Source organism: Rhodofomes roseus (assembly GCF_022264815.1).
Source record: "Rhodofomes roseus strain CIRM-BRFM 1785 chromosome Unknown C8Q71scaffold_11, whole genome shotgun sequence".
Lineage (NCBI taxonomy): Eukaryota > Fungi > Basidiomycota > Agaricomycetes > Polyporales > Fomitopsidaceae > Rhodofomes > Rhodofomes roseus.
Window position 1 is genome coordinate 155,545 of NW_025952967.1, and position 22,361 is coordinate 177,905.

The 22,361-nt window shown below is 54.5% G+C and overlaps 7 protein-coding genes across 7 annotated transcripts; 2 read left to right on the plus strand and 5 right to left on the minus strand.

Annotated features, from left to right (window-relative positions):
* Positions 1-1,147: 1,147 nt before the first annotated feature.
* C8Q71DRAFT_760471 (uncharacterized protein) lies at positions 1,148-3,265 on the plus strand. The gene is made up of 7 exons (XM_047923831.1): positions 1,148-1,400; positions 1,577-1,714; positions 1,767-1,851; positions 1,975-2,154; positions 2,300-2,325; positions 2,383-2,414; positions 2,472-3,265. The coding sequence occupies exons 1-7, from the start codon at positions 1,242-1,244 to the stop codon at positions 2,812-2,814; spliced, it is 963 nt and encodes a 320-aa protein (XP_047778367.1). The 5' UTR covers positions 1,148-1,241; the 3' UTR covers positions 2,815-3,265.
* Positions 3,090-5,816, minus strand: C8Q71DRAFT_65189 (carboxylesterase). The gene is made up of 9 exons (XM_047919647.1): positions 5,633-5,816; positions 5,250-5,581; positions 5,096-5,194; positions 4,958-5,045; positions 4,823-4,906; positions 4,556-4,764; positions 4,345-4,483; positions 3,690-4,273; positions 3,090-3,625 (listed from the first exon to the last, which is right to left on the minus strand). Exons 2-9 carry the CDS (start codon positions 5,575-5,577, stop codon positions 3,366-3,368), a joined length of 1,791 nt encoding a protein of 596 aa, XP_047778368.1. The 5' UTR covers positions 5,578-5,581; positions 5,633-5,816; the 3' UTR covers positions 3,090-3,365.
* Positions 5,817-6,409: 593 nt separating this feature from the next.
* Positions 6,410-8,486, minus strand: C8Q71DRAFT_858097 (carboxylesterase; the record flags this gene model as incomplete). The annotated part of the gene is made up of 9 exons (XM_047927481.1): positions 6,410-6,669; positions 6,728-7,329; positions 7,387-7,525; positions 7,586-7,794; positions 7,847-7,930; positions 7,984-8,032; positions 8,088-8,123; positions 8,178-8,276; positions 8,336-8,486. The coding sequence occupies 9 exons, from the start codon at positions 8,484-8,486 to the stop codon at positions 6,410-6,412; spliced, it is 1,629 nt and encodes a 542-aa protein (XP_047778369.1).
* Positions 8,487-9,860: 1,374 nt separating this feature from the next.
* On the minus strand, positions 9,861-12,324 carry C8Q71DRAFT_760484 (carboxylesterase). The gene is made up of 9 exons (XM_047923832.1): positions 12,026-12,324; positions 11,859-11,957; positions 11,760-11,795; positions 11,652-11,700; positions 11,522-11,599; positions 11,257-11,465; positions 11,066-11,204; positions 10,416-11,011; positions 9,861-10,354 (listed from the first exon to the last, which is right to left on the minus strand). Exons 1-9 carry the CDS (start codon positions 12,141-12,143, stop codon positions 10,074-10,076), a joined length of 1,605 nt encoding a protein of 534 aa, XP_047778370.1. The 5' UTR covers positions 12,144-12,324; the 3' UTR covers positions 9,861-10,073.
* Positions 12,325-14,187: 1,863 nt separating this feature from the next.
* On the minus strand, positions 14,188-16,714 carry C8Q71DRAFT_835588 (rab-GTPase-TBC domain-containing protein). Its single transcript, XM_047926431.1, has 7 exons — positions 16,445-16,714; positions 16,193-16,392; positions 16,046-16,137; positions 15,857-15,993; positions 15,748-15,804; positions 15,550-15,691; positions 14,188-15,489 (listed from the first exon to the last, which is right to left on the minus strand). The coding sequence occupies exons 1-7, from the start codon at positions 16,561-16,563 to the stop codon at positions 14,389-14,391; spliced, it is 1,848 nt and encodes a 615-aa protein (XP_047778371.1). The 5' UTR covers positions 16,564-16,714; the 3' UTR covers positions 14,188-14,388.
* A 429-nt stretch (positions 16,715-17,143) lies between these two features.
* On the plus strand, positions 17,144-19,222 carry C8Q71DRAFT_708572 (PLP-dependent transferase; the record flags this gene model as incomplete). Its single annotated transcript, XM_047920629.1, has 4 exons — positions 17,144-17,344; positions 17,393-18,189; positions 18,240-18,596; positions 18,646-19,222. The coding sequence occupies 4 exons, from the start codon at positions 17,144-17,146 to the stop codon at positions 19,220-19,222; spliced, it is 1,932 nt and encodes a 643-aa protein (XP_047778372.1).
* An 87-nt stretch (positions 19,223-19,309) lies between these two features.
* C8Q71DRAFT_65498 (uncharacterized protein) lies at positions 19,310-22,270 on the minus strand. The gene is made up of 10 exons (XM_047919650.1): positions 21,990-22,270; positions 21,705-21,930; positions 21,303-21,496; positions 21,049-21,245; positions 20,833-20,977; positions 20,644-20,775; positions 20,495-20,591; positions 20,233-20,438; positions 19,827-20,180; positions 19,310-19,775 (listed from the first exon to the last, which is right to left on the minus strand). The coding sequence occupies exons 1-10, from the start codon at positions 22,182-22,184 to the stop codon at positions 19,398-19,400; spliced, it is 2,124 nt and encodes a 707-aa protein (XP_047778373.1). The 5' UTR covers positions 22,185-22,270; the 3' UTR covers positions 19,310-19,397.
* Positions 22,271-22,361: the final 91 nt, after the last annotated feature.

Below are 22,361 nucleotides of genomic sequence, written 5' to 3' on the forward strand. Positions count from 1 at the left end.
AAAATTACCTCACGATTCTCCGCCGAATCGCAAGGCGAGATCATGTCCTGAGCTCCGAATTCGAACCCGATGCGACGAGGGCAACAAGCTAGCAGCCGGTACTAGTATGAAGTATATATTTGTTCACCTCTATGGTAATATGAGGAAGCTTGGTAGATCAGTATCACCTGTTAGTATAGACATAGTCGACATCTCCGGAGGGTATACAGGACCTCAATGGCCCCTCCGACTGAGACCCATGTGTCTTCGAACCGAGGGCGCCGGTACGGTGGTACGTGCCCTGCGATACTTGTCCAGTGGTATCAACTCAACGGCAACTCTTGACTAGGCCTGACTGAGCTACTACTAGCGTACTGCGCGGCGCAGGCTGCATGTAGCGAATGTCACAAATAGCGACCCTGTGCGAATGATCATCTGTGCCATAGGACAAATGTATCATTTCTGTACAACACCACTTCCGTCAACAATCACCTCGAGACACTGGCAGTCGCTGCAGATTCAGCTTCCGTTATGATGCTTCGTACATGGCAGCCTGCCCGGAATCAATTGGCATCATGCAGCAGCTCCTCCTGAACCACTCAGGCTAATGCCATCGGGGCAGCTACTCGTAAAGCGGCTACTTTGTCTAAGAGGTAGTATCAGGTGAGTGCATGTATTGACTGGTGTTCAATCGACTGAAGGCTGGTACAGCGAGGAGCCGGATGATCGGACACAGGCCCGGGGAACAGATGCGTGCACCGCATTCACTGCCGCTCGAGATGTCGAACGTCCTCTCGCTGTCAAGAATGCTTCAGAAAAATCAGTCGGACGGTCACAGGGCAGGATTCTATTGGCTCAGTATCCGGCCCCGTTGAGGTCGTCTCACGCCAAGTTTTCCTTCGGAGCCAGGATGGTATGATCCTCTACATAAAGCGGATAATGTTGAGAAACTGACCAAGTTGGTTACTCCTCCCAACGCTGCTCGTATCTGTTGAGAACTTACTTCTTTAGTCGCAGCTGAGCTGTCGGCCCGGTCACCATGTCGCAGGCCGATTCTTCTTCAGCTGTCTCTGCGCAGGTCGCGGTTTTGTCTCAGGAAATGTGAGTGCTCGAAGTACTACGCGGTAGACAAGCCGTCTGAATATGACTTTGATAGGCTGCTGGCTAACCTCTGCGGCATCGCAGCTACCAGTGAGAGTCGCTGTCCGAATATCCAAAACAAAGCTTGACATCCGCGCATAGTGCTCCTCTTCTATGACTATATGCTCACGTTCTCGCGCGAGGTCCGTTGTATTTGGAAACGCCGATTCTCTGGGGCGACAGTGCTCTTCATGTTGAACCGATATCTGACTCTCGTATATCGCGTTCTCATGACCGTGGAAATATTACCATTGGGACAGAACCCCAATTCTGGCCAAGCGGTAGCAATCCATCTGTTTACGTGCCTTCCTTCGCTCACATAGTCATTTTAGATGTATGAAGCACTCTTTACATTAAAAGTCTCGATCGTTGACGCGCCACGAGCAGTTGCACTGGAGTGCTTCGTACTACTCAGGTCTTGTCAACGGCGACAAGCCTGGTAACAGCAGGTACGTAGCCTTCATTCCGCGGCTCATCGAATCTTATAGGTCAAGTAGGCTTTACCTCGTTGCGCATGTACGCGGTCTGGTCCAAGGACCGTAGAATATTCGCTGGGATTTTGTTCCTCGGATTGGTCCCCATCGGCGTGAACATGGTACATAAGGCTCCATCCAATGCATTGTCGCGCGCTCACTGTCTCACGCCAGTTCTACTACACCAAGGTGGCCTTCGTCGTTGCCCCTCCTCCGCTCGTCGGCTGTGCGGATTTAGTGTACATGACCCCGGCTGCCAGTGACATGTACGTCCTGCCTCCGATCTTAACATGACCATCGACCTGAAATCTTGCGCAGACGTAAGCAGTAGTTGTGTGAGTCGGTTTAGACAAACATACCCACTCACGCGTACCATGTACAGTGGGCATGTTCAACTGCATCTTCGCCATCACCGCGGATACTATTGTCCTGATCCTCACCTGCGTCAAGACATTTGAGATCAAGCGCTCCTTCGCCGCCATTCGGACGAAAGCCAAAATCAGCGTTGAGAATCTAGTCCAGAACCGCGAAACTTCATATGTGTCCTTAATACAACGAGATGGTAAGCGATTCCACGACCATCATAGAGCATGCTATTCACAGATCTGATCATAGGAACGATATATTTTCTGTGAGTGATGCTTCTTAGTACTCGTCGTCACCTATCCGCTAATAAACTAACAGTGCTCTACTGATTCTCAACGTAGTGGACTTGATCGCGATAAAGAACCAGGTACATCGAATTACCATCCTATGCCGGTAGCCGTCTCTGACACGTCTACACTGGCAGGCTTTCGGATCTCTCCCCGCCCTGACAGAGGTGTATGTACCGGTCATCTAGTTCATGATGACACCCAAACCTTAGCAATACTGCCACAGGCTGACGTCAATCCTCATTTCCCGCTTCCTGCTCGACCTCCGCAGCATATACCTTGCATCTCATGGAATCGACAGCAATGGCAAGGACTCGACCATGAATGCCAATGCGTCGACTCTAGCATTCGGAGGGCATAGCGTGGCAGGGAATCTCGGCGCTCCTCTCGAATCTATGTTGTCTGACCCGGAGGAACGCTACGAGCTGATCGCTGCGGACGAAGCTGCGTACATCTCCGAGGACCCGTTGGCTATGGGGCTACGTTCGTCTCCGAGGCACGATCATAACTCGCAACACAACGACGCTGACGAAGCTGACGACACAGGGCTCCGTGTACTCAGACAGTGAGTCCAGCAACAGATTTTGTTTTGTACATATTCCGTCACTCATCTGCTCGTAGGTTGTACGATGACCCTGTATGATCTCAGTATGGATAGGATGTTCTCGCTACTGCGCCGAACGTACAGCGTACTGGGGAATGCGCACCGGTGGACCGCGGACTACGTTCGGCTACTCGCGCAATGCGTCCTCACCGAGATTCCTCGCCAGAACCTGTGACTGCAGGCTGGTCCTGAATCATGGAAGGTGATGAGCGGTCAAAATTCGACCGCCGCACAGCTTTAGCGCAGCCACGGACGTCCCTCCGTTAGCGACTGAGCGCCTGGCGAGGACCGGTCTTCGCGTTGACTCGAACAGCGACAGACAGAATCCGCAGGTTCTGCGCTGGTCGACCTACGCAGGGGGCCATGATTGTCTCAGAGACAAGTTGCACTCAACACGAGCGTGTATTAGAGGTTTCACTATGAAAATACACCATGATCCAAGAGTTAGCCCGCTATGCGTACGCATCCCGGCTGAACCGATACAACACGTCAAGCAACAAGTTCAATGCTTTGAAATCAGTTCTCGCCAGGAAGGGCCGCAATCAAGCCCTTGACTTCATCCCACCTGGCGTCATCCTTCCAGCCCATGCTCATGTCCTTCTTCAGAGCAAAGACTCGTTTGATGTCTTGAGCATCCGTGCTGGTCCCCTCTTCAACGGCCTTCCTCTGGGCGTCGATAGCATCAAGCCATGCAAGGACGACAAGGTGCTCGGGCTGCGATATCAATGTTTGACGATCAGCCCAGATCGTTCTGTCGAGGCCGTGGGTGACATAACCTTTGCAGAATGATGTCAGTGCGCGATTTTTAACCGAGTATGAGTACATCAAGGATGTTCTTACCGATAGAGGAATACACAGCTTGAGGCACCCATCCAATCTCATAGCGCAGCACCGGGAAGCCAGCATTGTACAAGTCCCGCGCGAGGAGCCTCGTCGGCAGGTACACCTGGCAGTCAGATAGCACCTTACCCATGAACCTGAACAGATTCTGTGGTTCCGTCTCGTAGCATTCGAGCAAGCGTGCCACGACGTCCCTCGGGTAGAACTTCCGCAGGTTCGCCTCGACGTCGGCGTAGCTGTAAACGGGGTGCGTCATCGCGTAGATAAACCATTCCTCGGTAAGGTCGCCGACAACGACGCTCCGCACGCCCTTCGCCTTGAGTGCGCGCGCGAACTCGCCGGAGCGCTGCCAGGTCATCGGGTCAGGTGAGTCCCCAGTCCAGGTGCTGTCGCGCGTCCCACGGAAGGTGTCGAATTCAGTGCCGATCTCCCCGCTCTCTATAACCTGCGTGATCTTGTTGAAAGGCAGTGCGGAGGTGTCGCGCAGCTGAGAGAGGATAGTGGGCGAGCGCGGGTCGAGGCCAAGCGAATGACAGAGGGCATCGAATTGCGGACGTTGCCCCGCAGGCGTCGCGGGATTGGCCCTACACAGGAGCCTGATGTCAGATCCGACTTTGGGGCGTTCCACATGAAGTCCTGATGTGGATGTACTCACATCATGCCATTCGACTGAAGCGTGGCGGATTGAAAGGGCGACTTCTCGCCTTCGGGCAGGCGGGAGACATGGTGCAGGATCTGATGCACGGAGTGTGCACCTGCCGACAGCCCTGTGAGCTGTATGTTCGTGGGATCACCTATGAGACGAGCGCCGTTCAGTATGAGAGTCTATACTACACCGCACAGACTGGCATTCGAGTCATACTCACCACCAAAGCATTCGATGTTATCCCGAACCCAGAGGAGCCCAAGCCATTGGTCCTTGAAACCGAAGTTCCCATCTAGCCTCGGCTCGTCCGACGCGAGAAAGCCAAAAGCGGACACACGGTACCCTATATTGACGTGCACCGTCTCCGACTCTTTGGCGATGTACTCGGCCTGTGAATTGAGTTCATGCGGCGATCCTAGCTGCAAGAAGCTGGCATATGATTATTTTGTCAGATCATGCCCTGGTGGACATCGGACCCCATGCTCACCCGCCGTGGATATAGATCTTGACCGGGTACTTACGGTCGGAGCCGGGACTCCAACCTGGCGGACAGACAATGTTGACGTATAAGCTTCAAGAAAATGTTAGAATGTGACAGTCAAATTGGTGGAGTCGTGCGCACGGGTTCTCGGTAGGGTTGCCCAAACCAACTAGGTTCTGATACGGTGTCCGGGGAGGGATTAAGATCCCATCGTTCGGCTGCGCGCAATCTTGGCACTCCATGATGTTCAGGTCTATATTCCAGTGATGGGATACTCACAGCTGGCTTCATATAAGTACTCCTTGGCTTCGTAACGATAATTTGCGGGCAGTGGTTCAGGATCCTGAAAGCGACCCGGAGGCAACGCATAAGGGATTTCTTGGAAACAATATACTGAGCACTAGTTCGTCACGTGAAGTACCAATTACAATACCTAGAAAACCGGCGGTGCCGGTGTGTGTGACTTGTCCACCAGTGACTGGACCATACTTCGTGTTGACTGTGATACGCGCAGAGCCACACACAAGCGAGTCCTGTAGGTGGGATGGTCGCCGAGTCCATTGGATTCCTCGGCGGCCGCCAGCCAACTTGTGGGCAAGACTTGAGTCTCTGGCGGCGACACTCGGGATCGGAGATTGAGTCCAGAGAGATCGGTAGGTAGGATGATGCCAGTGCGATGTTTCCGCGCATAGTGTGGGAGAAGCCAGGCGTGTCGCAAGCTGACGGGCAGCAAGGCTGCCAATGCGGCGTTGCGAGAGCATTCACCTAACCCCCTGTGTCAGTCGCTGACAGAACACTGGTGAAGTTGCTACGTACGTTTGTACTGAACTCTTAACCAACAGATGTCTGAGGAAGTAGTTCCGGTGGATCGAAAACAACTGCCGCATTGTTGTATATGTACTTGTTCAAGGGCCGAAGAAGATTACGTCCCCTGGTAGAAATCTGCATGGCACCACAGCCACATAAAGTAGAGAAGATACTGTAATCGCCTAACTCGCATCCAGCCTGTGGAGAGTCTCTGCTAACGTGTCAGGTTCTCCATTGCTGTGCACGGTAAACGAGGAGGGCGGAGGTGCGTCAGGTGTCTTGCTCGGCACCGTGCATATAACCTTTCAACTCTATAAATCAGCGCTGTAAGTCACCCGTGTCTCTGAGCGAGAGAAAGCACATCCTTCTCTCGTCTCAAATTTCATATTTTAAGAGGATAGGCGGTCAGTGCCATCGGACGACTCGGCGGCGGAGTCACACCTAAAGTACCACACACCATGCATGAGACTTCGCGTCCGCTTTGTTGGCCAATACGCTTCCGTAGTCCCGAAGAGTGTCTAGAATTGAAACGAAGAATGCTCAAGCACATGCAGCGTACTGACTCAGGATGTGATCAAGGACAGTGCCAGATCCGGCTGAAGCCGCAGACGCGTACGTCACAGTCATGACATCGTGACATCGTGTTCCATGCTGTCACGCACACAGAGACATACACCGTCTCGATACAAGCAACGTGACACAAGAAGTTACAACACTGTCGATACATACATGCAACACGACTTCGTGGTTGTTGACAGACCCGAATATTTAATACAACAACGACGTTCACTTCTCGCCAGGAAGAAGGGACGCCAGTTGCATGAGCTCGTCCCACCTCGAGTCGTCCTGCCACCCCGAGGACTTGTCCGCCTTCAACGCAAACACCCTCTTCATGTTCTTCGCGTCAACGTTGGTGCCAAGCTTCAGCAGCGCCACCTGTGCATCGACGGCGCCGAGCCACAAGTTCACGGTGGGGATCTGCGCGGGCTTCATCAGCGGTAGGCGGTACGCCCAGAAGACGCGGTCAGTGCCGTGCGAAACGTAGCCTGCCGTTCGCGCTCAGCATATAGTAGTGCATTGGGCGCAAGTAGCGCAGGAGCTCACCTCCTGTAAACTCTGACAGCTGCTCAGGCACCCAGCCGATCTCGTACCGCAACACAGGGTACCCAGCATTGGCCAAGTCCCGAGCGAGGATCCGCAGCGGGATGTAGACCTGCGCGTCCGAGAGCGCGGTTCCCATGAACTTGGTGATCTGCGCCGGGGTCGGATTGTCCGGAAGAGGCGGGTAGGCCGCGAAGAGCTTCTGGGTTACGTCGGGGGAGAAGTAGCGCTCCATGTTGGTCACGCAGTCGGCCATGGTGTGAACGGGGTGGATGATCCCGTACACGTACCACTCCTCCGTGAGGTTCCCCATGATGATGTACTTCACGCCCTTCGCCTTCAGCCCGCGTGCAAAATCGCCAGAGCGCTGCCACTCCATCATCTCGGGAGGAGGCGCGACCCACACGCCGTCGATGGTATCGCGGAAGGTGTCGTACGGAGCAGGGACGGCCCCGTCGAGCAGCGCGGTCATGATCGTCTGTGCTGGGTACTTGGTGGGGTCGCGCAAGTCTGTGAGCACGGTGGGCGAAGAGGGGTCGAGACCGAGGGCCTTGCAGACCGCCTGGAACTGCGGGCGATGGTCGGCCTTGCTGCTGGGCGTAGTCCTTATTCGCGGCTGGTCAGTGCTGGTTCCTAGGTTTATTGTGCGGAGATGCACTCACAAAAGCCCGTTTGACTGAAGGAAAGCGGACTGGAATGGCGCCTTCTGTCCTTCGGGAAGACGCGAAACATAATGCAAGATCTGGTGGCACGAGTGGGCACCCGCTGAGTCTCCAGCAATCTGAATCTTGGTCGGGTCACCTGGGAAATGACGCAGAGTCAGGCGCTACATTTGGGCGTGAGCCGTACAAGCGCACTTACCACCAAACGCGCTGATGTTGTCTTGGATCCACAGGAGTGCCTGCCATTGATCCTTGAAACCAAAGTTCCCGGAGATGTCCGGACTGTCGCAGGCGAGGAAACCGAGGATGGAGACGCGGTAACCAATGTTGACGACAACTTGGTTCTTATACAGCGCCAAGTGCTGCCCTTGCGAATTCAACTCGTGCGGGGAGCCAGTCTGCAGGAATCTGCACAGAGGTCAGCCTGAAGCGCACAGAACACTGTGCCACTGATACAGACCCGCCATGAATATAGACCAATACGGGATACTTGAGGGGAGACTTAGGAGTCCACTGAGGAGGGCAAACGACGTTGAGGAACAGCCTAGAGTCTGTGTGAGCGTTAATGATGGCGCTGGATGCTCCTGCTACACGCACGGGTCCTCAGTGGGCTTCCCCAAGCCAACCAGCGAGGGGAGGTTTAGGCCTAGGTCAAGTGTCAGCCTGACGTCACTTTACACCATCAAGTACTGGGCTCATACCGGGAACGCTCGTCTCCGGCAAAGGCTGCGCACAATCTGACGAAGTTTACTTAATATTGGACTCGTCATGGGTGACATTATAGCACTCACAGGAGCTTTCATAGATATAATCCTTGTCTTCATAGCGGTAGTCCGCGGGCAGAGGCTGAGGGTCCTGCCACCTGCCAGGCAGAATGGCATAAGGTATTTCTGAGTAACATTGCACGACTGTTAGATAGGCCTGTCTGGGTGAAAGGAAGAATGCTCACCGAGAAACGCGGCGGCGCCATTCGCTGCACGACCGCCAGTGACGGAGCCGTACTTGGTGTTGACCGCGAGCCGCTCCGACTGGGCCGTGAGCTCATCCTGAAGCTGTTTATCGGGAACAAGAGGGTTGAAGTCGTCGGTGGTTCCAGACATGGCGGAAGCGAGGTATCGAACAGAAAGTTATTCTTCGACGAAGGATGTTGTATGCGAGCCAGGCGGTAGCGCAGGATCTGGTCTGTAGCACTGCGAGGTGCCCGTATTTATGTATGCCCGGCAAGGGGCTGTGTAATCGAACCTCGAGCGTTGGAGATGGACACGCGCGCCCTCTCCAAAGGCATCTAGCGATGCGTTGGACAGGGTTCCCGTTCGGAAGTACATTGGGAAGCGAACAATTGGTCAGGTGAACGGCGTGCATCGAATGCCGTTAATCTCCAGGCATATTCGTCAATGCAGGTGTCCAGGGATGTCGATGAGCCAGGCTTCGACGTGCGCTACGAAGCCTGTGAATAGGATTAGTCTTTAGATGTAGTGTGCAGGCACACACCACCAAATACTAGTCTGTGACCCGCCACATGCTGCCATATCTGCGTCGAATCTCGGAAAGTCGGTTACAATTGGTCGTGCTCTTGGTTAGATGGTGTCATAGAGACCGTAGTGAGTCAAATCGTACCGATGTGTACCAGAGCTCCATTGGCGGCGCCGCCAAGACACGATCATCAGACAGCCCACGACTCCAAGCTGTCGACGATATCTTTGTTCTGAGGAAGAGTTGCTCGCCATCCACGCCCGGAAAGCCATCGACTTGGTGAACGTGGGCGCCTTGCCAGCCTCCTGGTAAATCAGGTGTACGCAGTCCGTCAAAAGGTGGTGCACCTTCATGACAGCGGTGTATGATACACCTGCCGCAGACCTCTCTATCAGCGGCACGACGTACAGCAGAGTGTACAATAACGTCTTTGGTATATGATGCCCTTGAAGAATGTCAAGCTCAAGGCAATGCCGTGTACTGACCAGTGATCTTCGCGGAGCTGCGCATCCACCGATAAGTCCGACGGCTCATCCAACACACCCTGTCAATGGTGCTGTTGCTAGTGACGTCGCCAGTTCAAAAGGTGAAAGTGTACACCTTATCGGGCACTTCTCGTACCTTGTTCTGCATGGCGCGTAATTCTGGTAAGAGGAACCCAAGTTATGTACTTAGAAGAACGCGCCATGGCACGCCAGCCTGCATCTTGATTCTTGTCCGCCGGCGGAGTTCATCCACGGTTCCATATATGACTCCAGAGCTGCTTGTTCCTACAAAAGAGTAGGTCTCCGCGGACGACAGACGCAGAAAGTTGCACTTCGAAGCCTAGTGAACCTTGTGCAGGCAGTATTGAACGTTGGACGTTGAACGCCAGTCCTCTCGCGTAAGGCTAGGAAGTCCACTCACGAGATGTAGCTGAAAATACCGGTCATATGTTACGAGCGTCATTACTCCTTTACTTGAGTATTCGACGGAGCAACCGCGAGCAATATGGTTCATCCCGAAGACTCACGGCAGCATTCGCTTTGAGACCCGAAACGATTTATGTGGGAGACGCATTCAGCGTTGATCGCTGAGGTGTCCCGTCGCCGTCAGTTTCGAGCTTGAGTATACCGCATACCAAATGTGAACCACTTCGCATAAGGAAGCATCGTGCTCATGCATTGTATACCTTCGAAAGGGCCAACCTATTTCCAGAGAGGAACATTCAGTAGTTACAGCCGGCCAACAGCAGTGTCGTTCTCCCCTGGAAGTGCCGTTCGGAGGCGCATGAGATGGTCCCACCTGTCGTCGTCCTTCCAAGCAACAGTCTTGTCCTCCTTCAAAGCAAGCACTTTCTTCGGGTCCCTTGCATTTACGTTCATGCCAGCTTCGAGTGACTTGGTCTCCGCGTCGATGATGTCGAGCCATGTCCTCGCAGCGACGATCTGGACCGGCTCCAGCGCAGGTAGACGTAGGGTCCACAGCAGCCGATCGGTACCATGGGTCACATAGCCTTGAATCGTATCAAGATTCGTGAGTCAGTCTAATGACGTACAAGGGTCACTGCTGCTCACCGTACGGCCGGTACTGCTCCGGCGTCCACCTGATCTCGTACCGGAGCACCGGGAACCCAGCATTCAACAAGTCCCTCGCAAACAGCCTCACAGGGAAATGCACCTGCCCGTCTGCAAGGATGTCTCCCATATAGCGCTCGAGCTGTTTCTGGTCCGCATCCTCGGGGGGAGCCGGGTAGCACGCGAGCATCTTGTCCACGACGTCGTGTGGGTAGTACCGTCGCACATTGTGCACCACATCCTCCGCTGCGTTCACAGGGTGGGCGATGCTGTAGAGGTACCACTCCTCGGTGAGGTCGCCAACGACGATGCTACGCACGCCCTTCCCGCGGAGCGCGCGCGCGAACCCGCCTGAGCGCTGCCATGCCATCGGATCGGGCGTCGTGGCGAGCCAGGTGCCGTCGAGCGCGCCGCGAAAGGACCCGAACTCGGTCCCAATCGCGTCTGTCTCGATGACATGCGTGAGCTTGTCCCAGGGAATGGTGGAGGTGTCTCGGAGCTGGGTGAGGACGTTCGACGAGGAAGGGTCCAGCCCCAGAACGCGACACAGGGCCTCAAATTGGGGGCGGAGATCCGTTGGTGTTTTGGGAATTGTTCTGGACTGGAATGAGACGACGCCTTGTGCTTATGATATGAAATGGAGATCCTACAGGATGGCGTTGGATTGCAACATAGCCGATTGGAATGGGGCCTGTTCGCCATCCGGAAGACGAGAGGCATGGTGCAGTATCTGGTGGACTGAGTGGGCTCCCGCGGAAAGCCCTGTCACCTGTATGTTCGTAGGGTCACCTGGCACGCTATAATGAGCTCACGTCATGGGATACAACTCTGAGGACCCTACCGCCGAACTTCGCGATGTTGTCTCTGATCCATAGCAGCGCAAGCCACTGGTCCTTGAACCCGAAGTTGCCCTCAACTCTCGGGTTGTCACACGCAAGGAAGCCGAACACCGATAGTCGGTAACCTATGTTCACCCAAACTTCTGACCTCTCGACGGCGACGTAGGGCGCTTGTGCACTCAACCCGTGTGGAGAGCCGAACTGCAGAAACCTGATACATGTGGTGAACCTAGGATCGCATGACCCTACAGACCTATTTGCACTCACCCTCCGTGAATATAAACTTTGACCGCGTACTTGGAGTTCGGTGTGAAGTTTGGCGGGGAGACAATGTTGACGTATAGTCTGACGTCAATTGAATTGGTATGCGTTGTGCAATTGCTGTCGATGCACATACGGATCCTCACTGGGCTTCCCTAGCCCGAGCCTGTCCTCACGCGGTATACCTGTCGAAAATAGTCCTGTATGAGCACGACGCGTTGTAAGCGGCAGTATGTTGACGCACCGGCGCCCTGGCCATCGTTCGTGGGTTGTGCGCAATCTAGGTCGGAGGAGAGTCAGGCATAGCTCGCTCGCTGCAATGGCAGTGTGGCCATATGCTTACACTTGCTCTCATAGACATACTCCTTGTCTTCGTACTGAAACCCGGGAGGCAGAGGCTTTGGATCTTCAAACCTACCAGGAGGCAGCGCGTAGGGTACCTCTGCCACGAGAACGAAAGTATGAAATCAGTGGCGATCGACGTATGTAGATCGCAGATTCAGGACGTACCCAAGAAGACAGCCGCCCCATTCGCTGCTCGTCCTCCTTTGATAGGACCAAACTGCGTCTGCACTGTGATACGGTCAGCGCTCTTGATGAGCTCGTCTTGCAGGTGAACGCGGGCCATCGTATGGTGAAGCGTAACCTACGAAGGCGGCGAGAGTAGACAATCTCGACGGACGGAAAGGACGGACTCCGTCGCTTGGCAAGTCTAGCCTATATATATGGCTTGTTGTACGCACAGGGAGCAAGTGTGATAACGCGGGCCGTAGCGGTCGGACGGTCACAAGTCCTGGTCAGCATTCGGACCAGTAACATGCGAGCTGGTCTCAACGGACTTTTATGTCCCACCGGTGACACGACCAAGACGAAACTATCAACACTCGCACTAATTCGTTCGACTTGTAGATTCTCCCTAACAATGAAGGCCGCGCTTCACACGGAGATGTCGAGATCAACCTTCCGTTGGGGGTCCACAAAGGTGACGATATGGAATGTGCGCACACGCCCGTAGACCGTGAGAGCTCCCGCGGGCCATCTGCTACAGCTCTTCACAGCTCAGGTGTGTAGCTGAACTTCGAAGGTAAAACTCGGAAACCTACAATGTACAGTTATAAAAATTCAGTCGATCAGAACGTTCAACTTTGACGCACCTATACGCAATGCGCACAGCATCCTCCCTACCCATCACCGGATGAAACTTTCGATCCTTCAAGTGAAAGATCGATAAAATTGACAAAATCTTTTTCACGATATTTCGTATGAAAGATTGTCAATAAAAGTCAGAAACAATCAATTAATCATTCAGACTCGAAGTATCAGGAACAGATCACAGAAGGATTCATTGACAAGTGTCTTTGATCTGTTTGTGATCCTCTAGGCAAATGATTGAGAACATGATTGTGAAAAATTCTTGAACACTATGTGGCTCAATTGTTCTGAAAGGATTGAAAACAGATTGTCACATGGGGTGTTACAATCTGTTCTCAATCTTTCAGGCTGTCACAATCTGTTTTCAGATCCTTCCAGCTGTTGATATCTTGGTGAGATTGGAAACAATTTGTATCCCAGGGGTTCAAAACAATTTGCCCAAAAGGATTGACAAGAGATTGTGACACTAGCTGTGACACTGTGCCACTTCCCTGTGACAGAGCAGTGAAGGCAATTATGCCAAACCTATGATAAGCTGCCTTCTGCTGGTATGCTCAGTCATTTCTGGTCCCTCATTCATTGCCTGCCATCACATGAGTCTCATTAGATGCACTCAGTGTACAGGGTTGTACTTGTGATTGTACATTCCTAGAGATGTGCATCTCATTGTATGACTAATGAACATGTCCCAGACTTGTGCATGTCCAGATGCAATGAAAGAGGGACCAAAAATGACTGAGCATACCAGCAGAAGGCAGCTTATCATAGGTTTGGCATAATTGCCTTCACTGCTCTGTCATAGGGAAGTGGCACAGTGTCACAGCTAGTGTCACAATCTCTTGTCAATCCTTTTGGGCAAATTGTTTTGAACCCCTGGGATACAAATTGTTTCCAATCTCACCAAGATATCAACAGCTGGACGGATCTGAAAACAGATTGTGACAGCCTGAAAGATTGAGAACAGATTGTAACACCCCATGTGACAATCTGTTTTCAATCCTTTCAGAACAATTGAGCCACATAGTGTTCAAGAATTTTTCACAATCATGTTCTCAATCATTTGCCTAGAGGATCACAAACAGATCAAAGACACTTGTCAATGAATCCTTCTGTGATCTGTTCCTGATACTTCGAGTTTGAATGATTAATTGATTGTTTCTGACTTTTATTGACAATCTTTCATACGAAATATCGTGAAAAAGATTTTGTCAATTTTATCGATCTTTCACTTGAATCACTTGAAAGATCGAAAGTTTCATCCGGTGCATGGCCGCCTTCATACGAGCACCGTTATTCAACCCTGAGTGCGGGCTCTGATGTATTCCGGGGCGAAACGACCCGGAGAGCGGCCAGGACAATTCACTTCCGCGCATATATCTAGCCATCGACGTGTACGGCTTCCCCCTTCGGCGAGTGATGAGTCAGGCACAGACTGGATGAGGACTGGTCGGAAGTTCCTGGGGAGTCTGCATGTCGAGAGTAAAGCGTTCTAAAGGATAGCTGAACTTAGCTGACTGGCCATTCCAAATCCAGCTGGTTGTGGCGTTCACCTCCGTAACAGGAAACTATCCTCTTTCGAAAATTGCGGCCCACTGCGCTGCGAATTATACCCTGAGCTTCCTGAGGCCATTCCTAAATCATAAATATAGACCCAGCCACGTATGATGCTAGAATCATTCCCAATCCCAATCCGCGAATACATAGCCAACCCTCCGCACAGCTCACAGCCCATGCAAGAGCGGTTCAAATATGCGTTCCCCGACACCAATCACAACACCCCCTACAAAGCTACTCATCCTCTTCCACTCCCTGCCCATCGAGTGCCTCTCCCTCTGTCCCTCTGCAAAGCCCCTGAATAAGCCCGCCGCCCCGCCGTTCTGCAGCCCATACACCGCGACGGCGACGCCGAGCACGAGCACCGCGCCCGCGACCATCGTCTTGCGCTGCAGCACGAGGTGCCGCGGTTTCTTCAGCCGGCGCCGGGCCCGGTCCCTGTCCCGCGCACGGCGCTTCCCGCGCGGCGACGCGCCTTCGTCGTCGGACTCGACCTCGTCGTCTGGCTCGATGTAGGGGAGGACGACGAGCTCGGGCTTCGTGACCATCAGTTCGGCGTCGTCGTCGGAGGGCAGCTCGGAGGGGTCCGAGGACCAGGTGAGCATCACGCTCTGGGGGCCCATGATCGTGGCAAGCGCGATGGAGGGGTGCGATGGAGGGAAGCGTGCGTACAGGTCATCGGCTTGTATGAGAAGGGAGGTGAGGGAGACGCGTGGGCGGGGAGGGGAGTCATCGGATTCAGTGATTGTGGATGCGCGTGAGAGGGGATGCTTTTCGAAGAGGTCTGATTGTTGCTCAGGCTGGTCCGACGGGTGGTCCGGCGACGGATGCTCCATCTCGGTGGACGAGCATAGGGGAGTCGTCATTGTGGTGGCTTTCTCGTTGATGATGTTGTCTTCCTCAACATCCGATTCGTTGACCGTTATGGATTCCTCGTCACCGACCGTGGACGATGTGTCCGACATGGCAGAGACAGAAGTCACTGCCGTCGTATCGTCGCTGAAGTCGACATGCTGCTGCTCTTCAGTGACAATGTTCGAGGCATCCGTACTCGGCTCTGCGACTGGCATTGCGTCCGGCGGTCCAGCAGGAGACGCTGCCACAGGCTCGTGTAACTCGTGTGCGGCACCTTTAGATGGGGCCTCGTCCGGAATAGCGTGCTCATCCTCTTCATAGAGATCAGGAAGTGTACTGAGTACTGAATGGATCATGCCGTCGTCGCCTTCTTGTGTGAGTTGCCTAACTTCATCTCGTCTAGACATGATAATCTGTCCTCCGCACCCCAACGTTAGCACTATCGAAGCGAGACCCCGAGGAATAAGACGAACCGCTGTCACAAGGTAGACGACGGCAATAGGTTGTCTGCATAGTAGGTAATCGAAGATGTGCTGGATTAAGGGCAAGCTTGGAACATCATGAGAGAGCAGTGTCAAAATGTTCGACAGTGCAAAATAAGGGAGCGGTGATGTTCTAGATATGGAACGCATGAGTGAAGATTATGAGCCATGACGACGCGCGGCACTCACTGATCTACGATTGACGAGAAGTCTGGGTCGACTGCCTGGAGTAAACGTTTTGTGATTCTATCATAGCGAGTGAGAATCTATCATACCATGTTCATGAGGCGAGACGTACCTCAGCAGCCCTACTACAGGCTCTAGCGTCATACCCATCGCATCGCGCACCCGATGCAAGCTCATCTTCTCCACAGACGGAGCCTGCAGCTCGGGTGGCAAAGTCAGAAACAGGACTGAGACGATGTCATGATAGCCCTGCAAACACGGTCATGACTGCGCCCTCACGCGTGATATGCGCGACTCTTACCTGGAAATAGTTGAGGTGACGGCGTTTCCGGAACACAGAAACAATCAGTTCGTGCAGCTGCTGCTTCAGACGCTCCCTGTCCGGACCCTCGTCTGCCAATAGGTTATGTGTTGAAGTCGACACATGGCGGAATACGGTCCTAGTCACCTACTGGGTACAAGACGAAACTGCGGTTCGTGTCCAGGCCGATTTGTCGTTCGTCTCTATGAGCAAGTGCTTCATCGATATCGGCGGAGATTTGTGGATCCTCACTTCCAGAAGCATCCTCAACAACTGGTGGCGGTTCTGACGAAGTGTCCGCCTTCGGTGCACTGGCTTCTGCGAGATTTACGTGCAGCAACTGTGGCCTGCCTCAAGAGTCAGACATTGCTTCTACACCCCGGCCCCCAAGATACTTACCAGAGTGTCTTACGCTCGTCACCAAACCCATGGGGTCCCAGGCTTCTCTTCCGCAGGGCATCCCAGTCTGGTGAGGCAGAGGTCGGGGTAGCGCGTTCCACGGCCTCGCCGTCGCTCATATGTAACGACCGTTGCGGAGATTACTGTATGAGAATTTGTTGAAGGGATGCCCTGCAAGGAGTATTCAGAAAGTCCGAGACGTGTGGAGGGCAACAGAGCGCAACAGCCCCAGGGCTGCCGGAAGAGGTGAGTGGTCGACGTCAAGCTCGGGCCCGCAGGCGCCCACGGGATGCGGAGACAAGCGCCCATAATCGCAGTCATAGGGAAAGTCGAAATTGAATGGGAATTTGACTTGTCCCTTCGACGCTTTCTGTCACCACTCGAAGTGTCATCGCACCCGGCGGTACGCTTCTTTGCTATACTATATCGCCCCATAATTCGCGGAAAGAATTCATCTGTCTGTTTGCCATCTCAGGTGAGTGTTGTATACATTGCATCAGCTAAGTCGGACGAGTCAGGCTGGTCCTTCTCACACCGATGCCAGTGACTGGCTTCTGCAGGACCCACGTACAGTGATCGTACCACCAACGTAGGAATTATTTCAGCGCACGATTTGTTTAACCCACTAGCTAACGAGCCGCACGAGTCATTAGCTTCGCGTACAAGATCACACACATTCTACCCCGCCCACACTCTACCATGTCTACGACCCTCGGTACCACCATGGACGCGCAGCGCTCGACATTGGGAAAGCCAGTTCCTCCGTTCACCGCGCACGCGATATCTGTGTCACTCCCGACCTGGGATGACAACGTCGGCTACGAGGAGGGAGCCAAGCGTGTGGTTGATACAATGGTGATTGGGTATCCACGATTCTTCATTCATCTGAGCATCCAAAAGGTATGTCATGATTACTCCGTGACGGTCAAGCAATCTGACGCTCCTCAGCTAGCTACGATTTGCGAACAAAAGTTTGGCACGCACGGCGAGCGATGTTTGCTATGCCCCACGCGCAAGGTCGCAGAGGCCTGTCGTGCCTTCATGGTCGATCGCTCATCTAGTACCGGGTCCGCCGTCCCAGTGCGCCTTGTGCAGTTCCTCATCTGCCCCGAGGACGACGTCGAAACCCTCAGTCAATGCATCGAGCTTCACATCGCTCTCTTCCCAGGTGACGCCTTCCCGCTAGCCAAGCAGTTCTGGCAGCACACGGGTAGCTGCGTCTCGAGTCGGCGGGCAGAGCGCTGTCTCGCCATGCTCGGAGAGTCTCCCGGGGTGGATGGCGCAGGGATCCCCTCGCTCGCTGTCTCCCGCCCACCCACTCGCGTACCGAACAAACACTACTCCAAAAAGAGCTTTGGCAAGTCTCCGCCTCGCTCACCAAGCTCATCCCACTTCCGCAACGGCCCATTCCGGTCGCCAGAGGAAGTACTGAAAGCGGACGAGATGCTCAGTGCAGATCAGAGTACATATCTGGAAGAGAGGTATGGGCGCAACCTGCCCCTTGAGTCCGCTGCTGCTTGCAAGCGTGCGCTCCGCCGCAGGATAGCAGGCGTTCTCGTGAGGGACACGCCGGATGACTGGTCGAACGCTGGTGGCAACAAGGCAGAGATCGGTCCCAGTACCAGGGGTGTGGACGATGTCACGGAGGACGACGTCTTCTTGTTCCCCACTGGTATGTCGGCGATCTGGCATGCGCACCAGCTTGCGCTGGCGGCGCGACCTGCTGCCAAGAGCGTATGTTTCGGGTATGTGGATCTGCCGTGCTACCACAGCCATTGCTTATGGGATGGCATAGGTTCCCATACACGGACACGCTGAAGATTCTGGAGAAGTGGGGTCCCGGTTGCTGGTTTCTGGGTAACGGACTGGACCAGGACATCGACGAACTCGAGGCCATTCTGGAGAAAGAGGCTGCAGCAGACCAATCAAGTCCACCAGCCCTCGCTCTCTTCACGGAGTTCCCGTCGAACCCGCTCCTCCGATGCGCTGATTTGCCTCGCCTGCGCGCTCTGGCAGACAAGTATGACTTCCTGATCGTCGTGGATGAGACAATCGGGAACTTTGTCAATGTGGAGGTACTGCCATACGCAGACATCGTCGTGAGCAGTCTGAGCAAGATCTTCAGCGGCGACGCAAACGTCATGGGCGGAAGGTATGCACTCCCATAGCTTTATCTCCTCCCCATCTGACGGCCCTTACAGCTTGGCCCTCAACCCTCGAGGGAGGCACTACGCCTCTCTGAGAGCCAAGATCACCGACGTCTACGAAGACGTCTACTTCGACGAAGACGCCGTCTACATGGAGCGCAACTCTCGCGACTTCCGGCAGCGCATCCACACCATTGACGATAACGCGCTCGCCGTCTGCTCCTTCCTCCACTCCCGCTCGCTCGCCACGTCGCCACCGCCCGCGCGCGCGGTCGTCAAGCGCGTGTACTACCCCAAGTACGAGACGCCACAGCACTATGAGCGCTGCCGCGTGCCCGGGGGCGGGTATGGCGGGCTCTTCAGCGTGACGTTCACGTCCGCGGCGGCGAGCCGCGCGTTCTACGACACGCTCGGGTGCCATAAGGGCCCGAGCCTCGGCACGAACTTCACCCTCGCAAGCCCGTATGTCATCCTCGCGCACTACGCGGAGCTGGACTGGGCGGCGCAGTTTGGCGTTGAACAGGGCCTCGTGCGGGTGAGCGTCGGCTTGGAGGACAGGGAGGCACTGTTGAAGGACTTTGGACGCGCGCTGCTGGCGGCGGAGGCGGCGCTGGACAGTGCTGACGCATAGAGCGGACTAGGGATGACTGAACGAACTGAAGCGCGGCTCACGAACCAAATTGAAGGCGCATCGAGCGGATCCAACTCCCTCGGTCTGGCGCGCCAGCATACCAACGACCAAGATTAAGTAGAATACTTGTCCAACCAAGATGTAGCAATAACCATAGTCTACTACGCTATCTGTATCATGTACCCACTTCTTCGTCGAAATGCGGACTTCGAGGCGACACCTCCTTGGCGCTCGGTTCTCGGTGGGGGATGTCCACGACCTGCGGAGCCGTCTCTTGTGCAAGTGCGTCGGCGTGCAGAACCACCTTCTCGTCGAAGGACGCGGGCACGCCTTTCTCGACACCGTCTTCGCCATCGTCCACGGCCTCCTCGATAACGCGACCTTGCTCGCGGATGACGAGCCATGTCCGCTCGGCTACTACGAGGTTCTGGCTTGCACTAATAGCCTTCACGATCTGGCCCTCGTGGTGTGCATGTAATGTGCGGCGTAATGACCGGGCGACGAAAGTAGAGAGGATGCTCAGAGGCCAGTCTGGAGGGATCAGGGAAATGACCTGGCGAGAGATGAGGCTTCACAAGTCAATCAAATGGCAGTAGGGACTCACGTCAAGCACATCTAGGTTCATTGCCTGCGCGTTGAGGAACTTCGCCGTGCGCTCAGCCGTCGCTTCTCCGCCGCTCATATATACCTCTAGCAATATCCGGATAAGGGTCTTCTTGAGCTCCCCATCAACCGTCACCAACCGATTCATCGACTGCGCCTTCGCTATCCCAGGCTTCCCAGGTACTGATGGGGGTGCAATCAGTGCCGACCACGCCTGGAGCTCGAAGCGCTCCCCGAGCGACTGTGCTGTCTTGGGCGGAACGATCACGCCACCGAGCGTGCAGTAGATCTCAGCCGATGTTGGGTCGTGGAGGTCGTGGACTAGGGATGTGAGGGCAGGGCGGTGTTCACCGAGCTAAATGGCTCTTCAATGTAGTCACGACGAAGGGGGGCGAAGGGGAACTGACCTTGCCCTGGACAATAGCAATCTCGAACCGCAGCAGCTTTTCGTGCTCGAGGAGGCGTTCCCGGATGGGACGTGGGTCGTATAATGATGAGCCCTGGAGGAAGAGGATGGTCTTAAGGCGTGTGCGAGTGGATGGAGAATCAGGGGTGGTGGATGCGAAGTAGGAGAGGAAGGATGTGTCGGATCGAGATGATGTGTAGGAAGACACTGAAGCATATGCTCGTGAGTAACTGTGATTCCAAATGATGGGGAGGAAATAGTACATTTGGCACGCCATAGCTTTGACGTCGACTCATCTGCCAGACACGAGAACAGCTCGTCCACACAACTCGTGGCGAGTTGCCGGTGCAGATCTACATCCTGCGCCTGTGTGTCAGCCACAACCGGGACTTGTTCGACTATGATCACCGACCTGACTGCGCTTCTGGAGGACAAGGTGCTCCAAATACCTTCGTCCTGCAGAAGCGTCAGCTTCTCGAAGCTGCGTGAGGAGACCTCGGTCGTCTTCCGTTGTCCGCTTCCCGGAGGACAGTGAAGTCAAGAGCTATCGGCACATACTCAGCTAATACGTACTGGGCGATCACCAAAGGAAACGGCATACCTTCAATGTACGATCCGGATCTCGTTTTGTGAGCCAGATGCTCCATTGTTGGATCAGCGTCCTGTCTCGCCGCTCACCGAGCAGCGCAAACATACTCCCTAATGGGTCCTTGACTTCGTCATCCTTCCATTCGCCATCTACAAGCCTGTGCAGAAACCGCAGTCAAGCTAGGTGAGCGGATAAGAAGGAACTTGCCCGAAGTCGGAATGAACGTACTTTGCCCACGCAGAGATGAGCTTCTGCTCCTGCCCATATTGCCAGTAGAGCCTGCAGAGGGCGTCGAATTGCCTCGCATCAATAAACGCGGGCTCGAGCTCTGTCAGCACGATGTGATTCGGTTCGGATAGAAGTGTTCGAAGATCCGTAGGTTTCGAATGGGCGACACACAGCTTCGCCAGAACAGTGTCGACAGCCTAACGTATCAAGGTGCTCACTATGTACCCATTCTGAGAAGTGGGAGTACCACCTACCGCCATGACTGGTTGCAAATACTGCACCCGCTTCGGGTCCTCCATTTTCAGCTTTGTCCGCCATTTCCTCAAGTACGCCTCCAGCATGTCCCGTGCAGTCATCTTGAGCATCTCCCTCAGTTCAACGGCGGGCGGCGCCTCGCGCGTGTTCGGCGACAGGTGCGGGGAGTAGTTGAGGACTAAATTTGCGGCGACTGGATTAGTCCCGACGGATGGCGCGGCGCGGGAATCGCAAATCCGAAGGGGGAGAGTGAGTTCGCGGGAGCGGGGGAGAAAGGGAGAAACATGAGAAGCGCGGAGCGTGCATGCGGCACGCGGACAGTTGGACGCAGGATGCAAATATGATACAAAACAAAGACGCGGTGGGACGTGAGGAGGCGGGTGGAAGTACGCGACACTCACTTATGTCGTCTATGGACTCTTCTTGGGGCAGATACTCTGCCACGCCCGCGTAGACGTCAATGGCATCTTCCTCCGAGAATAGGTCGCCCCGCAAGTCCGGATAGTAGCTGATGAGGACGCGAGGGTCCAGCTCGCCGGCAAAGAGATGCTTTCCAGCATCGTCAAAGAGTGTCTCAGTCAAGCATTGGAACCCTAGTCGCTGATAGACGTAGCGTAGTTGTGCCGCCTGCGTGTATCGCTGTCAACATGGGCGTATGCACCGACAGCGGGTCAGAAACTACTCACCTCGTGCTCGTCAACTGTAATCAAAGCCTGGAACTTTATCCGCTGCTGGTCAGCAAGGTCGGCGGCCTCCTCGACGCGGTGCGCTTGCAGCAGCGCGTCTGCTTGCGAGATGAGGGTCGAGGGTAAGAGCGCCTGGACAGAGTTCGCCCCAATGACTAGCACATTCGCTCGAGGAAATGATGGCTGTCCGGACATGTTCAGAAGGAAAGGTCGATCCTGGACGCAACGATTATAGCCACGGCGATACTACAGCCTGGTGTATGGCACCCTCAGGCCTCGAGTGCGTGGCAGTTGTACGCGTTCCTATGATGCGCTAAGAGCCGAGTAAAGTTGTGAGGCAGTCGAATGCAGATTTCGTACAGACGGTCTACG

Bases quoted from the DNA above. Each gene is read 5' to 3' on its own strand.
- C8Q71DRAFT_760471 (XM_047923831.1), top strand. From the start codon at position 1,242: ATGCTCACGTTCTCGCGCGAGGTCCGTTGTATTTGGAAACGCCGATTC. The intron at 1,401-1,576 runs GTAGCAATCCAT...GCAGGTACGTAG, and splicing joins ACCCCAATTCTGGCCAAGCG to CCTTCATTCCGCGGCTCATC. The intron at 1,715-1,766 runs GTACATAAGGCT...GTCTCACGCCAG, and splicing joins TCCCCATCGGCGTGAACATG to TTCTACTACACCAAGGTGGC.
- C8Q71DRAFT_65189 (XM_047919647.1), bottom strand. From the start codon at position 5,577: ATGCTCTCGCAACGCCGCATTGGCAGCCTTGCTGCCCGTCAGCTTGCG. The intron at 5,046-5,095 runs GTGAGTATCCCA...TGGAGTGCCAAG, and splicing joins GTACTTATATGAAGCCAGCT to ATTGCGCGCAGCCGAACGAT. The intron at 4,765-4,822 runs GTGAGCATGGGG...ATCATATGCCAG, and splicing joins AAGATCTATATCCACGGCGG to CTTCTTGCAGCTAGGATCGC.
- C8Q71DRAFT_760484 (XM_047923832.1), bottom strand. From the start codon at position 12,143: ATGGCCCGCGTTCACCTGCAAGACGAGCTCATCAAGAGCGCTGACCGT. The intron at 11,701-11,759 runs GTGCGTCAACAT...TATTTTCGACAG, and splicing joins GAACGATGGCCAGGGCGCCG to GTATACCGCGTGAGGACAGG. The intron at 10,355-10,415 runs GTGAGCAGCAGT...ATACGATTCAAG, and splicing joins GGAGCAGTACCGGCCGTACG to GCTATGTGACCCATGGTACC.
- C8Q71DRAFT_835588 (XM_047926431.1), bottom strand. From the start codon at position 16,563: ATGAGCGACGGCGAGGCCGTGGAACGCGCTACCCCGACCTCTGCCTCA. The intron at 16,393-16,444 runs GTAAGTATCTTG...CTCTTGAGGCAG, and splicing joins GACGAGCGTAAGACACTCTG to GCCACAGTTGCTGCACGTAA. The intron at 15,994-16,045 runs GTAAGAGTCGCG...CCGTGTTTGCAG, and splicing joins GTCACCTCAACTATTTCCAG to GGCTATCATGACATCGTCTC.
- C8Q71DRAFT_65498 (XM_047919650.1), bottom strand. From the start codon at position 22,184: ATGTCCGGACAGCCATCATTTCCTCGAGCGAATGTGCTAGTCATTGGG. The intron at 20,592-20,643 runs GTCGGTGATCAT...ACACAGGCGCAG, and splicing joins TCCTCCAGAAGCGCAGTCAG to GATGTAGATCTGCACCGGCA. The intron at 19,776-19,826 runs GTGAGTCCCTAC...ATCTCTCGCCAG, and splicing joins TGAACCTAGATGTGCTTGAC to GTCATTTCCCTGATCCCTCC.